General features: G+C 41.9%; 1 protein-coding gene across 7 annotated transcripts in view; it reads right to left on the bottom strand.

The window, feature by feature from the left end:
* Nucleotides 1–14,795: 14,795 nt before the first annotated feature.
* Nucleotides 14,796–18,490, bottom strand: part of Klf12 (Kruppel like factor 12) — a 479,766-nt gene continuing 476,071 nt past the window's right edge. For all 7 annotated transcript variants that reach the window (XM_045145262.1, XM_045145261.1, XM_045145263.1 and 4 more), the window contains one exon: nt 14,796–15,876. In XM_045145262.1, the coding sequence (XP_045001197.1) occupies nt 15,695–15,876 (182 nt within the window). In that variant the 3' untranslated portion in view covers nt 14,796–15,694. The remainder of the gene's footprint in view (nt 15,877–18,490) is intronic.

Below are 18,490 nucleotides of genomic sequence, written 5' to 3'. Positions count from 1 at the left end.
GACACATCATCCCAACAAATGGCCAGGACTCTTCACAGTTATCCTTCCAACATGTCTTTATGGCTTGATGGTTTTCATCATCATTGTCATCATCACGAGGGAAATGATATCATACAACACCTCTCTATCCCCATCCCTAAGGCAAACAAACAAAGAAAACAGAGGGAGCCTGGGCTAGTAACTGTGTGAGCTCTGTTTTGGTCTGGATGCCCAGCTGATCATCTAACCGTGACATGATTGCAACAGTCTCACAACTGTGAGGGGAAAGGATTCTTGCTCTGAGATGACAGATATGATGAATTCGGGGGAACTCTAAAGATGTCAACAATTTATACTGGAGAATTTAAATTTGGGGTTCATGCAGTGCACTGTAAATATAGCTGGAGGATACTCATTGTTCTGCTTTTGAACTTTCTGCTGGTTCAGTTTTTCAAAATAAAAATTAAAAACAAAAATCTCCCAATTCACAATGAATATCACTTTTGCTCCCATCTTATGAAGTACTTGAATTTCAGGACTGGAGCCCAACCTCTGGCTCAAAGGAGCTATCTTAGCCTAGTGTTGCATTAGCATGGGTTGGCTTAGGCATGTGCTTCTTTACAAATGTGGACCACTGAAACAGCAAGAGTTTGCTAAGACCCTCCCTGTCTCTGCTTCTAGAAGAGTTTATAGGAGCCAAGTACCTTTCTTGCATTTTCATGTTAATACAAAAATGTAAGCCTTGATAATTCTAGAAGCTTCCAAAAGGGAAAGAGGTGACAGGATATAGGGAAGTTGATGAGAAACTGCTGGGTAAATCAACCATGGAGAGACTATACTACATCGGTTCTTCCAGATATGGAAATTGGCTCCATACCATTTGGTGTGTGCCTTGTGTGGGGGAGCATCTCCAGGGAACACTTCTGATCTGAGCCATTCACCGAAGCTGTCATCATAGGCAGGTTTCACCTCCTTCACAAAGCTGTCCTTGATATCTCCGTTACAAAATGCTGCTGGAATTTTCATGAGGTTGTTTGGCAAAACATATTCATCCGCCATGCATGGAAGAAGTATGACTGTGCAGTCAGGAAGATGGAAAGTAGCTTGGGAAACTGGGAGAAGAGCTGTACTTAGGGATTTCCAGAAAAACAAAAACAACATGCTGTGTATATTTTAAATAGAGTGAGAATTGGCTTACATGCTTGTTGGCACTTCTAAAGTTCCGAATCTGACAGAGACAGGTGTTGGGCTGCAAACGTGGGAAGACTTGATGTTCAGGTCCACGAGCAGTCTTCTCAAAAAAACTCCCAGATTAGCCGGGTGTGGTGGCGCACGCCTTTAATCCCAGCACTTGGGAGGCAGAAGTAGCAGGATTGCCATGCGTTCAAGGCCACCCTGAGATGACAGAGTTAATTCCAGATCAGCCTCGACCAGAGTGAGACCCTACCTCGAAAAACAAACAAACAAACAAACAAAAAAAAAACCTCCCAGATTAAGATAGGTCAGTATTTGTTCTATCTGGGCCTTCAACTGATTTGAGGAAGCCCACGTACATTCTGGACAATAATCTAATTTACTTTTTTTTCAAAATCTACCTACTCAAATGCTAATCTTATCGGAACACCTTTTATTTGAAAAGAAAGGAAGAGAAAGAAACATCTTGGGCTGGAGAGATGGCTCAGCAGTTAAGGTACTTACCTGAAAAGTCTAATGACCAGGGTTCAGTGTACCAGCAACCATCTAAAGCCAGATCCACAAAGTGGTACAGGCATCTGGAAGTTGTTTGCAGGGGCTCAAGGCTCTGGCATGCCCATTCTCCTCCTCTCTCTGGCTCTCTCTCTCTTTCTCTCTCTCTCTCTGCTTGCAAATAATAAATTTTTTTTTTAAAAAAGAAACTTCTAGAATAATATATAGTCAAAAAATATGGACGGTGTGGCACAATTTTGACTCAGAATGTAAATATCCAAGGAATAATGACTTAGCAACAGGTGCAAGCATGTCTGAGCTTTCCCTGGGAGAAACTGGACAGTGGAAAAAGAGATAAACCAGTTCACTAGAGATTTTCCCATTTTCCTTTATACCTTGTGCTCTGCCTTCATCTTCCTGTTGAATCCAAACTCACCAGCTGCCATCCCATCCCATACCATCTCATTCCAGTCTTGATTCAGGTTTTGAGAATGCACCTCATCACTCACTAAGTACATTTAATTTCCACTAAGAGGTCACAAAAGTGCGTTTTCCAAGCTGAATATTTAATGTATGTTTGTTTGTACTCACAAATTCAGAAGAGGTTGGAAGCTACACACTTCAGACCTTGAAGTGATGAGCTGTGAGAATGCAAACACCCCTGCCTTTCTTGTCTTTGCTCCGCTATCAATGCCCACAGAATCCCTGGGGAGGGCTTTAATGTTCCACTACACACGGAGGCAAGATCTGAGGATCTACATCTACTAGGCATGTCTGGGGATCTAGAGACTCAGTGCATACCTAAGTTTCAGGACAAATCGTCCTACCCTTCAAGTTATCTCATGCTTTAGTAAGTTCTGCTGGTGCCTACGTGTTTATAGTTTATATTGAAGGAATTATGTGTTAGTTGTTCCACTCTAAATAGGATGTAGCGTATTTCAGAACTTCAAGGATGTTGTTAGGTACAATTTGCCCATGCTCTGTATCAATAACGACAGTATCTTGGAGCCGGAGGATGGCTCAGATGGTAAAGCCCATGTCCTGCAAACATGAGGAACTGAATGTGGACCTCCAACACCTCCAGAAATGCCAGGCAGGCATAGTGGCCCACCTGTAATCTTAGCTCACGGGAGGTAGAGATGGGATCCCTGGGGTAAAATGGATAGCTGGATTAGCGGAACCTGTGAGTTCTAGGTTTAAGTGAGAGAGCCTGTCTCAATAATAAGGTACAGAGTAATCCAGCAAGTCACCCTACATCAACCGGTGGCCTTCATATGGACGTGCATGCATACACACCCACACATATATTTCCAACATGCACATACACATCACACACATTACATAGAAAATGCATAACCTTGTCATAGAACACCTCCAATGCATTCTTCCACTTTCTTTATTCATATGAAATCACTATTCTAGTTATAGTATGGATGTAACTATGAGCTGGAGAACAGAACAGACTATATACTTTTCCATTTTTCCAAGGTTTTATGCGTATCAAATGTAATTGGTTTGCATACTCACTTGAAATAAATCATGCTGATGCCAAAGTGTCAACACAAGTGTTCAAATGCCTGCTCAGTTTGATGCTGAAAATATTACTAAAAATGAGCTCCAAATCGGCCATGAAAGGGGAGGTGAGGGAGCTGGAGAGATGGCTCAGTCATTACAGGCACTTACTCGCAAAGCCTGACAGACTGGGTTTGATTCTCTAGTACCCATGTAAAGCAAGAAGAAAAAACATGGAGCATGCATCGGAAATTTTGTTTGCAGTAGCAGGAGGCCTCAGAGGGCCCATTCTCTCATTCTCTCTCTCTCTCCTTGCAAAGAAACACATAAAAAAGAAAGGTGAGCCAGGTTCTGTGTCTCTAATTCATTGATGGAGAGCATAGGCCACACTAACGCAAGCTTTCAGAGCCCTGGGCATGAGTTGGCTCAGGAACATTTATGAGCTATAACGTTTAACTTTCCAGGGCTACGTCTAGGACATGCATTGGTGGGTCTATGGTCAACCATACGAAGACAGGAGAATCTAGGGCAGTGGCAATGTTACTCTTGATATGCTAAACTAACCTACATCTCTGGGACAGACAAGAATTTTCTAAGGGAACTAGAATCAAAGTAGATCATGACATATACTTTTAGCATTTCGCCATTTTCTCAAGACAAGGTTGTACTGCTTGTGTGTAAACAAGACCCCTAGTAAGAGACAAGGGCCCTGTGCCTATATTCCTACTTAAACAATACTGGAACTTTTCTGAGTTATCTTTGTTTAGTATACATGTTTAAGTCTGATGTTACTGGTGTCATCATGGTCTTGTAAAACTGAATCTCTCCTTTTCTTCTCAATCTCTCTCTTTTGCTGTCTCCCTCTCTCTCTCTCTCTCTCTCTCTCTCTTACACACACACACACACACACACATACACACAGGTGAAACTATTTTTAAAAAGCATGTAAAGGTTGTTCCTGTACAAGACAAATGCAATTTATTTCAGAAATACACAATCACCCAAGCGTACGCTGTGTAGGCGTTCATTGGTGACTTTAGACTAAACAGGAAGTGATGTAAATTATACTTATTACACTGCTGGGAGAGAAATATATTAAATCCAGACAGCACAGGACAAAAAGGACAAACAGCTCATTGTGTTGAAGGCAGCCATGTAACTTTAGTGGGGAAACAATGAACTACATACTATGAAAGCTTTTAGTGATCATTGGGGACTAAATGATTTTGTTATAGCATGGATTGTACTTTTTTTTTTTTTTACTAGATCCCCCAAATATTGTAATCTAAAGCACATTGCTATCCTATACTTTTAACTATTTCATGCTATTGTTTCCTAGTCATTAAACTGGAGGGCATGACAAACAATGAAGTCAGCAATATTTTGATTAGAAATCTTAGGTATGGCCAAATACCCAGTGCACAGGTGAGGCCTGAGGAATTTCTGAATTGTCTAGCACCTGTATAATCTCAGCTGTTGAAGTATCCAGGAATCATGTGCTAGAGGAAATCACAACAAATAAATTACTTGGAAAGTAAAACATCATGTGGTCCATTATATGAGACTTGTCTCATGGCCTATTGTATGATGGAGCCTCTAGAGGGAACATAAACCAAGCTGGAGGGCCGGTCTGGCTGCTTGTGTGGCCTGAAGAGAATTGTCTCTGGCTGAAAATTAAGCAAAAGGTACATAAATCTAATGTCTTATTTCCCATTTTATTGACAGGTCATATCCAAGAAGAAGTAATTAGATAGAGATAGAGCAGGGTTAGCCTTGCAAGCAAAACCACTGGGCCTCAATAGCAGTTGCTGAGGACAAACTCCTCTGATGAACTAGCTCCTGCCTTAATTGAGCACTTCAACACATACTGCAGCTAAAACTTCACAAATAATTCAGTAAAACTAGACTGCGTGGTCCACTGCATCAGATTTTCAGAGACATCTCCTTCCTAAGTGAGTTGAAAACACCAGGAAAAGAAGCTACCTGGTTATCATTGAGAGAGGAACAGACTTTCCCAAGGTGTCTCAGAAGTGTTCAAATAGGGATGAGCTTGGCCCAAAATGCCAGCGACCCAGATCTGCACAAGGTGAAAGAACTGGGGGGAGGGGATGGTCAATGCTGAGGAAGTGTGAGGCATCGCTCCCAGGCTCTGTAGTTTCTTTCCATGCAACAGAACAATGTCTCAGAACTCAGTATTCTCTTGGGCAAGGATTTGAGGTGGTCGTCAAGTGAGTCAAAATCTGTCAGACTCTGATTTTTCTTTGCTGAGTAAGAAGGATCTTTTGATGGGCATGTATATATAAGTATGTATATAATTGAAGGCACCTGTTGAATGTTTCCTGATCATCAGTGTTACTAATCTTGGCCACATCTCCTACTCTTCACTTTCTACCCTTTGTCCATTTCTTTGCAGTCATAAATTTTCAGTAGCTAAAGAGCCTCATCTTCCCACTGGGATGACAGGAGATTCTTCCTCAACTCACAGACTCAATTTTCGCCAGTAAAATTAGGATGTGTAGACTCTAATTCAAGATTTTTTTTTGAATGAATAAAGGGAACACATATGATGCTAATGATTCTGTATAGTAACTTTTACTACCATTCTTTCTGTAGAATTTATTTCTCTAGATTTTCTACTATGCAGTAATAAAGATTTTAAGGGCATAGTTTATCAATTAATGATTCTAGTCATTAATGAACTTATTTATAAAAGCCTCAATAATCCAGTTTTGTTTTAAAAAAAAGTACAGAAATCAGCTAGTCCCAGCATGCGCTGCATGGGTCAGTCTACACTTCAGCGAAACAGTCTGAAGAAATAATAATTCACAAAGATTCAATTATTAGCTCTGCAAAATACATCTGTCCTACTAGTTGGTCCTTCTGGACCATTTTAAAGTTTGATATCCACTCAAACATCATTAGGAATTCTTTTGTAGGTGAAATTTGTTACAAAATAAAAACTTGGTTTTTTTTTTAAAGTATACTCTATCTAATTCTATTTCAATTTACTCTATAAGTTGGTAAAACTTTTCATGACAAAGGTTTAATTAGAATGGTTCATAACCATGGTTTCCAAATGACTGAGTCAGCTTTAGTAATAATCAGGGAGTTCTGTTCCATACAAAATGCTTTATTTAACCTTCATGCCTTCATTCAGATAATTATACAAATGCATACAGTTAAAGGTTTAAACTCTATTTCGGTTCACAGCTCAATTCATAGGAAAGTTGAATACAGAAAAGCAATGCACCAACAGAATATGTCTGAGACACCATTTAAAACGATAACACTTGTTCATTAAAATCTCTGAGAATAGACTGGAATAATCACCCTCTGAGAGAATCTCATTAGGAGAGTCTCCCTTTACATTATCATAGGGCTAAAAAAAAAAAAAATCACCATTTTACAGTAAAAAGAAAAAAGCTCTGAGTATATTTACAATACATACACTATACATAAATACAAGAACAACACTTACATAATATTAATAAACTCATAACAGGAGTTGCCTAAACACTACAGAGTATATAAATGCAGAGGAAACTATTAGGAAATTAGATCTTTAAGCTGAAGAAATAAATTCATTTGCAATTAAAACTCTGAACAGAAAAACCAAATGAAGAACTTTAAGAACTCATCATGTTTGCTTGCCAGCATCATTGGGGGACATCATCCTTTAATGTGTAGGATCTCCTCTGGCCACTCGAGCTCTCTGGGGTCAGAAACCCAAGAGCCTTTTGTAAAATTACATACATCAAGTGAATCGGAAGCAGCCCATCTGTTTAATTTGCTGTCCAGAGGCATTGAGCCTAGAATAACTGCTTTGTAAACTTAAAGGAGTTTTTTGTATTTTTACACAGAAAGATCTTGTGATCCAATCACCATGTATAATGAGCTAAGTGTCAAGGAAAAGAAAAAGAGATGCCTGCTTGTTTTGGCCAAAGATGATTGTTTTCTTTATTTTCATGTATTTTTCAGATGTGACTGGGAGATTCAAAAGAATATGACGTTTGAGTTGCCCCCCACACACCAGGAGCAATGTCTAGACTACTTCTAATTATAACTAAGTCATTTTAAGTGGCAGGTGGGTATCTTAAAGGTGGTCTGTTCTCATCGTTCACAACATAGAAAAGTCTGAGTACATTCTTCTATGGACAAACATGAATCTGCTGGTTTCTCTCTCTCTCTCTCTCTCTTTTTTAATGATCATGATACACATAATTACATTATGAGGCAGAATGACATAATACATAAGACAATGTTTTCAAGCTGGTTTTGTTAAGTAGTTATCTCACATCCACAGAGTTGGTTGGCCATGTGATGCAATATGTTCCACACAGACATGGACAAAACAATAAGCCACCATCCCATGGGGGGCACAGTGGTTTTTAAAAATGAATCTTCAAACACAACAAATTGTAGACAGACAAGTTGATAGGAAAGAGCCTTGTATATAGGCACCAGTGCCCCAGTTCAACAATACCCATTCAATGTAATAAAGTCTGAAAAACAAAATATAGCCTATGGTCTAGATATAATCACAAATTTTTTGCCATGGGAAAGCTAGAAACATGAGTGGGGCAAAAAGTATTATCTATAAAAAAATCTGTGATGTTGTATCTTGAGAGCATAAAATTAGCAGAAAGGGAAGATGTCTACAAGCCCCTAAAATGTCTTACTTTTTGATTGCTTGGAAACATATCCTACTAGATTTGGACCTAAAATTGATCCTTTAATACACCCTCCTTTCTAAACAAAAATGAACCTCTGTGAAGGTCTTGTTAACCTGCTTTGGAGAAAGTAATTCTCAAACAGGAGCCAGTGGTTCTTCTTGCTTTACACAAAGGACAAACTCTATTGTCTGAAACACTTCAAACTTCTAGAGACAAAATCCAGAAAGGAAAGGTATTGATGCAAGGATTCTCACTATTCCTCTCTTGTCAACCCACTGAAAGTGGCTGGCTTTGCCATTTGAGAAATTATTGCTGGTGAAATCCAATTACTGTGTAGAGTCCCAGTCTACAGCAGGTTTTATACATGCACACTTGCTTTCAGCATGGATGAGAAGGAAAGTTGTTTATATGGGGTTTATCTCTCCCCCCAGACAATGAACAGGGAGAAAGACCATAATTCAGGAGATTCATTTTCAGAAATTGAAACACTCTGAGAAGTGACATTCTTAATGTTTTCCAAGTCCATTAGTGCACCCATGAATCAATACTGTCAGAAACCTTGTTTTACACAGAACGGGAGGGACTCCATTTCTCTGATGTTGGGCAGCTTCTCACAGAAAACTCAATTAAACTAACAATACCATATAGGCAGATTATTTATGAGACTATTTAAAACATTCCAAGGCAGTGCTTTAAGTGAGAAATCCGAAAAGGAATTAATTATGCATTGATCATCTGAATGCTTGGGATCAACTCCCCGCAAATACCTGCAAGAGCCGGTTCTGATATTAACAACTAGCTCCATGGAGTTAAGGGCTTGAAAAGCACTTTCACAGACTCCAGCAGGTCTATGTTGGGGGAACTGGCATCTACTAGTCATGTGAAGAACGATGTGCTTGTGAGCAAAATCAACTGAGGTTAAAATGCTACTAAGCAGGGATGGATTTTGAGGCTCTTAGAGCACCGGGGCAAACATGGGGGAAGAAAGCAAGAAGTCCATGGAGACATGTGGTTCACTATTTGTCTACGATGGTCCTTCAATATGGAGTCTCCAGGAGAGGCCTGATTTCCTGTACTCACGTGCTAGGTCACACCTTGGCATTTTATTTGGAAAGTGAGGACTACTCCGATACTGTGCTCATAATACCACCAAGCTAGAGAGCTGGGAATGTGGTGGTTGGTGGTACAGGTACAGTGGAAAAGACATGGGGTGTAGAGTCAGGTGGTACCGCATCCCCACTCGGACCCTTTACTTGTTCTGTGTCTGAGACATTCAGCCATCCTCTTTGTGGGACAACTTCCCATGTATAAAATGGAAATCTGGTATACAGCCTGGAAGGTTCTGTGTCTTAAAGAGAAGTGCCTAGTATAGTCCTTGGCAGATAGTGTTGAAGGAAGAACAGCTATTATTTCATGGTTTGCTGAATGCCAGACTTTCCAGGATATTTTAGGATGTTCAGGCAGCAGGTACAAAGAAGCCAGGTTAGAAGACTTACTTCAGTGAAATCAGGAAACGCAGAGGCTTTGCTCTGATACCTGTTTGGGTTTCCCAGCCCTCTCTTGGTAATTTTCTTTCCCCTTCTTCTTTTCTGGATCTAGGTGGGAGAAAGAGTAGATGGTGTTCCAGGCCTGTGGTCTGGGTCTGGAGAATGCTGTCCATCACAGTAGTCTAAACTGCCTGGGGCTTGATTTAGTCATACTTTTAAAATTGCTCTTACCAAATGTTTGGCTCTCAAAGAGTATAATTTTGCTGATAGCCTCAACAGCTTGTTTGGGTGAATTTGTGCTGTGGGATGGATGGCAGGGCTGGAGAAATTCCAGGGTTCATGTCTCTTCATACAGTGTCATTGCTCGTTTCTCCCCATGACTCTGCTTGTAGCCATAAAATGATTTCAGAAATAGCTTGTGAACTTCTGTATGTGCATCAGGTGATTTTCGGGACTAACTGCAAAACTGGCTAAAGGGTAAGACTTAGCAAGTATCAGTAGGGTTGGTGGGTAGGGGGCAGAAATGATTTGTCAATGTTCATTTTGAAATGATTCTTTGATGGTAGCCAGAAAAATATTAGGCAAAAAGAAAATGGAGAACATAGAGATGATGCGTGCATTGGATCTAAAAGCGTTAAATGAAGCAAATACCCTTCAGAGTTTTGTTCTACATATATTGGTGTTTTTCAGTGAGCAAACCATTTTGAGCCCTATATACTATTTTATAAGTTTTGGGCCAATCATAGTCGTGTTTAATCTGAACATTGTAATTGTCTTGTGCTATAGCATGCACTGAAGATGACCTTAATATTCATATTTGCACTGTTAAATTCTCTATGAAAAACCAAATTAAGAAATATTACTAGCAAATAAGATATTTATATTAAACACTCACCAAAGCCTTTTCCCCCTGTTGGGTATGTGAACAGATTCAATTGAATGTGTATATATACTTACTCTGTTTACTGTGTTTTCAAACTGCAAGAAAATCCCAGTCTGATGAAGAGTTATTGCTGTGTAAAAGTATAGGGTTATCTCATTGGTCATGTTTAGTGACAGGCACTTTCAGCATTTAATTCATTTCTGAAAATGGGAATTCACTTACTCCTATTACAGTTACAGATTTCTTTTTAATATGTGGCCCTATCTACATCCTGTTAGTATGTACTTACACATGAAAGCAATTCCTCTGGGACTTAAGCAAGAATAAACACCTGTACTTTTTGAAATACCTCAAGAATCACTTTGTAGTGAAGAAGCTAACAAAGAGAGAATTACTGGCCACTCCTTTCTTTAGCACAAGTAAATTCCTATTTTCCCCCTTTCAAGAAAAGAGATTACAAGTTTGGAATCAGTTGTCTGTAGCAACTTAAAATGAGTTCATTTGGGTTGTAACCCACGCTGGCTAAACTGTGACAGGTGGCCACTCCATTCTTACAGAGGACAGAGACCAAACTCTGACAAATGGGTGAACTCCATGGCAACGTCGCTAATGTGTGCAAGATACACAAGGCATATCTGAACGAGTGTTTTCTTTTTATTGTGATGAAAACTAGAAACTTTTACCCCCAACATACTTCATCAAACTATTTACAACCCCTGTAAAATTTGTGTGTTTGAAAATACTTTTTCCACTATCACATATGTTACGAATACAGTAAAATATCTTCACTCTATTTTTGAAAGATGCAGTATCCTTCTATTTTATTTTCTTATGAAAATCTGATTTCTATTGCAATTGCTCAGTATTCAGCATATTTAAAATACCAATGGACATGGGTCACTAAACAGACATTATTCTATCATGAAACTGTGAAAATATAGCATTTGAAATTTTTATGTACAGTTCTTAACTATAAAATGCAGGCAAAGTTATATAGTATTATAAGCTGATTCCCTAATAAGGTAATAACTTACATTTCTAGATAGCATGGGTTATTACAAATTCTTTTCTTTTTTAAAAAAGTTCTTTGTTTGTACTTATTAGCCCATCGGCTGCTGCATACACAGATGTGGTGCACAGGTTCATGTATTGGGGGTGTCTGTCCAGGAAAGTGGAAGGCAGTGTGGGAATAAGTAGAAATGTAATATGGAAGACATGTCTCACTAAACCCCTTTTCTAAACTAAACTAAAACAAAGAAATCAAATTAAAAAAAAAAAGACTCTTATGATATCTCGTGTCTCAGAAAAAAAAAAAAAAAGGAAGAGATTTGGTCAATGATGCACATTTACCTGATAAATTTGTAGGTATTATTCAAAGGAAAAATCTGAGAGTGGAACTGTGAAGATTAAGGCTTCCTGGGCCTATGATGATTTCTCACGCTTATCTCCCATTCAGTCCTTCCTCTGAAGACTGTAGCAAGGATGCTGGTATATGTAATACTGCTTCAGTCCCACAGATCTCACTACCAATGGTAACATAACTTCCAAACAACCACGGCTACATTTCTAGCAGTCACAACAGCATGACAAAGGCGTATTAATACCATTGAAGGCCTCACCTCACCTTATTCCGTTGCAGCTTTGGTACATATAATAAATAAAGTACAGATGAGGAATACTGCATCTTTACCCATACACATGGGATCATTCGAATTAACTGATTTCAAAGTGCAGAATTATATTTCCATTTAGAATACAAATGGCAATTTGAAGTTAAAACAAGTTATAGAAAAATGAACACCATCTTTGCATAAGCTAGTCCAAATTCCAGCCACCATGAAAATGGCTCTTCTAATGATCTATGACTGGCAGTTGTAAACACTGTAGCATTTTGCAGCCCCCCCTCCCCCTCCCCCACACCCTCCCACTCCACCCCACCTGGCAATTCATCTTCCTGTTTCCCGTTTCAAATTTAAAGTGAATTAAAAAGTGCTTGTTTTACTCCTGCTACTGGTTGATAATGAATGTCTTAGGTGCCTTGTAAAGGCAGCACTATGATCGTGGTAAAACCATCAGCGACTTGAGTCCAAATACCATCATAAAACTTAAGACAGGTTCCCAAGCAGAGTCCACAGCATTTGATGGTGGGAGGCTGCAGTTGAGGAGGAAGCGTAAATCCCTCTCCCAACAATTGAAGATCACGATATAAGGGACACTATTCAGCCTTTCAAATAGCACAACTTCCTTGCAATCAGGCTCTACATGGCAAAGAGCAAGTCAGTTCTTTCTGCCCCTTCCAAGAGGTCACAACTGTGTGTGTGTCTGTGTGTGATTTGTGACACAGTTCCGCACCACGCACCTATACCTAGATGCAAATTTAAAACCAGAGTGCTTTCAGTTGGAGAACAACTGACAAGTCATTTTCCTGTAGTTTGTCATACGCTGTGCTTTTCAAAAAAAAAGTTAGGTGTGTGCACGAACTGAGAGGAAGCTTTTCTGTGCCTAAACACAGTCTACTTTCTGTCCCAAGCCATCTCTTTTACACGGGGGACTCATGTGGGGAGAACTGGCTGTGTTTGCAGACAAGACCCCCAAAAGTTTCAGTTTCTGGAATTTGCTCCCTTTCTTGTGCTTGGATCCTTCCAAAAAATATTGCTATGTAAAAGGGGGTGATGGTGTGAGGCTGACAGCTTTTATCAGCTAACTTAACATCTTAGCCTGCTTTCCTCTCTGGGGGTGGGAGGTGGTAAGGGAAAAAAAAAAAAAAAAAAAAAAAAAAAGCTCACTTCCCCAAATCTTTCCTATGTTGTTAAGAAAGTGCAACTCATTTCATTCTCCGCTAAATTTAAATCAGGCTGTCACTCAGGAAGCTTCCCCTGCCTGACGTGTCAATGACTCCGACCCCAAGACATCACTCAGTGGAGAAAAGTGGCTCTTATGATAGTAGACAGAACTAACCCAAATGCACACTCCCCTTCCCCCTGCCAACCGGGCTTGCCGTGCTGGGGAACATGGCTGTGCCCGTCTTACTCTGTGTTCTCTGCCCTGGCCAGTAGCAAATGCTGGCATGCATCGGGAAGCCCTTTTCTGCTCTGAATGGTCACCACCAATGGGAAGCAGGAGTTGTGTAAACTCCAACTGGTAAAAATGAACCCACTGGCTGGTGGGTAGAGGGACCATGAGGGTAAAGCGATGCCACAGACACTCCTGAAGCCCTTGGTAGAGGAAAATGGCCTGATGAATTCTTTTCAGGCCTGGCAGAAAGCATCGAGCACATACTTTTGAAGCCAGGATCTGACCTAAGGGTCACCAAACTCCACTTTGAATGTGTACCCAGCTTTCGTTTGAAAGCTATCCAACAGAAATCACACCTTATTGCAAGGTTCATAATTCCGCTCTGCCAGAATAAGATTATCTGAATTACAAGATGCTCCTACAAGGACTAATTCTGTCACCAGAAACTGTTTCAGAATATGCAGACCTCTGTCAGTGAGCTAGGAATATTATGAGGTTCGCTTGTGCAATTCTCCAAATCAAGTGCTTGTGATTAAAATATATTGCGAAGGTCTTTGCTGGAGACCTTTTATATCTCAGCTATCAAAAAAAAAAAAAATCCTAACAACAACAACAACAAACAACGATAATGACAACAAATTCTCACCAAGCCCCTTTGCCAAATAAAGCTGGTAAACTCCCAGCTTTTCGTGGGGACAAAAAGATGGTAATTTTTCTGAAAGAATGCTTGTCGGTGGCGTATTGCTTTGTTTCCCGTACGTACGTACACTTTTGCTAGTTGCAAAAGGCTCTTAATTGGGGGTGGGGGGGGGGCGACGGGCCTTCACTTTGCGCTCACTCTCCTCCCAGGGCGAGTAGGCTCACTGATCCTGCAGGTAAAAAGGCAGGATCACTGGGTCCCAGGACAATTTAGAAAGCAAGATGTGTAAAGAAGAGCCTACCCGACAGGAGAGCCGTGAGCCTTGGCTCTCCAAGTCAGAAAACTAGCACCATGACAAGCTTTCTACCAGGACACTCCCTTCCCACCAAGTCAAGTCTAAGGAGAGAAATGGCCCATGCGGCAAGCACTTAATTCCTGCCTGCGCTCCCCCCACCCCACCTTGCCTTTCTAATCACCAAATAACTGTTTTCAGACGAGAAGAGGGAAATTTTTGACTTGCGGTACTCAACTAAGCGGGACCACAAAACAGCAGAGCGATTACCTCAGTGCTGTAAATGGAACCAAGACATCGAGAATGCCGGGGTGTTTTTTTACAATCCCTTTAGTAAGTATGAAAATTGGTAATGTGAGTCCCCAGTGAAGTTATTGTAGGAAAGTCCTTTTATTTGTTATTGCTTTTCTCCTCAAGAGGTGCATTATTTCCATCTCGGCTTTGTGTGATTTTTTTTTTTTTTTTTTCATGTTCACTGACTTTGCCTGGGCAGCCCCACCTCTTACCTTGGTGCCAGTGTGTCTAAGAAAGGTTTCCTTTTTTTTTTTCCTACCCCTAATTCCTGGTAATCAAATACTAGGGGCAGGAAGAGATGATCCTGGTAACAGCGCACTGCGATGTGAAGTGGGGCAGTAGGTTTTTTTGCTTTTGTTTTTGTTTTTTTTTTGTTTAAGACAGGCTCTTCCTATTCAACTACAGGACGCTTCTGCCAGTCCATGCCAGGGCAGAGACCAGGGCTAGACTTGATTGAAATGGCACTGCCCCCTGCTCAAACAGATGAACCACAACAACAACAAAAATAAACACAACAAAAACAAGCAAGGACACACAAATGAAAAAGTTGATGTTGGTTTCCTTCAGGGCATTGGCGTGAAGACAAGTCCTGAGTGCTATCTAGAGCTGCTCTCTCTCCCGTGGGGGCTGCTTTCTTTCCAGGTAACAGGACCTCTCCAACAGCCTCTTCCTTCCTACTGCTTGCTGGTAACAAGGTGCATGGGTTTTCTAGCTTTCTTGGGAACTGAAAGTTTTGTAAGATAGGGTGTGTATCTCTGTGTGTGTGATGTGTGTGTGTGTGTGTGTGTGTGTGTGTGTGTGTGTGTGATGGGGAGACTCATCCAGATGTAAAAGGTCTTGCTCTAGCCATCATTTTGCGGTACAGATGACCTTTAAGGGATTGGTAGCAAAATGTCTGACAGCTCAGGAAATGTACAAGCTACAAACATCTTTTCAACGGCAGAGGACACAGCACGGAATACAATGTCTGTCTCTTCAGCACGGAGGAGTGGCGCCGAGCTCCCAGGCCTGCGTGATCACGGGCGACTCTTGGGTCATGATGGGGGTTACCTTCAGGCCGAAAGGAGAAGAAGGGGTCCTTCTTGTTCCTGATCTGGTTTCAGACACACGGTGGGATGGCCATCCCACGGCGTCCTTGGCGTTAACACTGTGGAAAGGACTCAGCCCCGCTGAGTTGGGTGCCACTTAAGAGATCCAGCTCTGACGCCCCGCCCGGCTGGACGGGAGCGTTCCTCACACCAGCATGTGCCTCCGGCGGTGCAGCGCCAGGTGGTCTGACCTGGAGAAGCTGCGGTCACAGTCCGCGCACTTGAATGGCTTAACTCCCGTGTGTTTGCGGTAATGCCTCGTCAGTTCATCCGAACGGGCAAACTTCCAGGTGCAGCCTTCCCACGTGCACTTGTAGGGTTTCTCTCCTGGAAGACACAAACGCACACAGCTTTGGTGCTCCATTTCCCATCTCCCTGTGTGTGTGTGTGTGTGTGTGTGTGTGTGTGTGTGTGTGTGTGTGTGCTGGGAAAGGATTGCAGTCAATGGGTGTTCCACTTGGCCAGCCTCTATCCGGAAACCTGACTATTCCACCAGGGGCTTTGGGGACAGAGAGGTGACAGTTTAGATTTCATCGTTCCTGTTGTGACATCGGCCAAGAGAGTTAACATTTGCATCCACAGTTGAGATGCTGCAGGTCAACTACCAAAGGAATAGATGGACTCTCACTGGATATAATGAATGGTCACTGGTGGGCGAAGGAGGAATATTGGAGCTCCGCCAAGTTGGACGCAGCTTGAAGTCACAAAAGACCACAGAGGGTACTTAGTTAGATCTTGACAAGCACCTTCAGATTGTGAAAGGTGCAGCACTTTGATGGCCCAGGGCCATGTAGGACACAGTATCCGTGCATCACAAATGGGGCACACGCAGCCCCATTGCATGGTAAATTAGACACATCATACTCCTGGACACCTACATTTTGCTTGTGCTTGGGCAAACAATCTCAGCCCTCTTAGCATTGCTAAGATGAGTACCTTATTCAGGGCTTGAGAATTAGGGTAGTCTGGGGAATCCTGAAGTCAGACCGAATGCTGACAGTGCCTACAGAAAGTCTGAAGAAGTGGGTAACTTGACCAGGCCACTCAGTTAACCTGTATGGATAGTAACCTACCTAAATGTTTGTGCTGGGAAAAAGATAGCCTGTCTGTTGTCAGATGGGCTCCGGTGGGGGCTGGGGTGGGGGGAAGCAGGACAATAGTTGACCCAGGTGCATTGTTTTCCTGGCTTTCATTCAGAATGGAAGCCCTGTCCCCATGCAACCCCACAGAAACCCGCTCTCTCTTACAGCCACTTCCAGCCAGTCATCTACAGTGTGATCTTAGCCACACAGGGCCTCTGGTCAAAGAGAAGGGAGCTGTGGATTGATTCCTATGTCTCCAGATGCAAAGTGTTTCCCATTTCACAGCCGAGAAAACTGAGGCTCACAGTAGCAAGTTTAAATTATTGAAGGCCAGAATAAAGATACACGGGGCTCAGAACACAGCACTTCTCAGGACTCTAAGGAGGATTGGAACCTTCTGACCCTAAACTTTATTACCTTCTCACACAGGGTTAGTTCCACTCTCACAACACCATCAAATGGTTCAATTCCCATTTCAATTAGATCACTATCATAATATATTACCAAAGATTTTATTTGTTTAGTTTGTTTCCCATTTTTATTATTTATTTGCAGATGTACACATATGTTTCTCCTCTCCTTTCACCTGCTTTTGAGACAGAGTCTCTCCTGCCAATGGTGCTTGTGAGTTTCCGGATTCCCCTGGGTCCGTCTTCCATTGCTGTAGGCTCAATGGGATGACAGATGTGCTTTGTGTCTGGCTTTACATGGGCACTGAGGAGGACCAAACTCAGGTCAGGAAGCTCACAAGCAAACAATTAATTTTTTAAAAATTTATTATTTGAGAAAGAGAGAGAGAGAGAGAGAGAGAGAGAGAGAGAGAGAGAGAGAGAGAATGGGCCGCCAGGGCCTCTAGTCACTGTAAACAAACACCCGACGCATTCTCCACCTTGTGCATCCGGCTTTACGTGGGTCCTGGGGAAGTGAATGTGGTTGGTTGTCACCCATAGGCATCTCCTAGCCATAGTTTTTGCTGTGACAGACTCACCCAACAGAGCATGCAGAGGCTGAAAACGCACTCTTAGTGGGAGGCAAGCACTGAGCAGCTGTGCGGTAAGGCCTTGTGTGTCGCTGTGTGTTTCGGTGCTGGTGAGGACAGGTCGGATGAGAGAAGATGCTGGGCCTGTCCTTGCCATGGCAGGGTGGAGGGGGACTGCAATGGCCTAAAAGTGGGCAGGGACAAGAGCTCCGGGGCTCATCCAAAGGAAAAGGTGAGAGGTGAACTTGGCCCATAGCAAAGACAGGGTACATCTTAGATACTGTCTAGAGTTCCTTGACCATTCAACTTAGGTACATCCTGTTCTCTAATGTGTCCCTTGACAATGTTTTTGGGAACTTAATGGTGGTAGTTGCATGTCTTCTACTTGAGAAATCTACAGCAGACATTAGCCAGCTATCGCCCCACTCTTAGATGGTTTTTAAATTTTTCATTTATTTATTTATTTGAAAGGCAGAGAGAAAGAAGCAGACAGGAGGAGGAAGAGGAGGAAGAGGGAGAAGAAATCAAGCAAGCCAGCGGGCAAGGGCCTTCTGCAACTGCAAACAAACTCCAGATACACGCACTACTTTGTGCATCTGGCTTTGAACTTGGGTCCTTTGGTTTTGTAGGCAAGTGCCTTAACCATTAACCCATCTCTCCAGCCCCACTTTCACATTTAAAAAATTTTTTTTGTTTATTTTATTTGAGAGTGACAGACAGAGAGAGAAAGAGGCAGATAGAGAGAAAGAGACAGAGAATCGGAGCACCAGGGCCTCCAGCCACTGCAAACGAACTCCAGACGCGTGCGCCCCCTTGTGCATCTGGCTAACGTGGGTCCTGGGGAATCGAGCCTCGAACCGGGGTCCTTAGGCTTCACAGG

This window comes from Jaculus jaculus, chromosome 3, assembly GCF_020740685.1.
Source record: "Jaculus jaculus isolate mJacJac1 chromosome 3, mJacJac1.mat.Y.cur, whole genome shotgun sequence".
Lineage (NCBI taxonomy): Eukaryota > Metazoa > Chordata > Mammalia > Rodentia > Dipodidae > Jaculus > Jaculus jaculus.
Note: the sequence above shows the minus strand (reverse complement) of the source record. Positions and strands in the feature narration are given on the sequence as shown.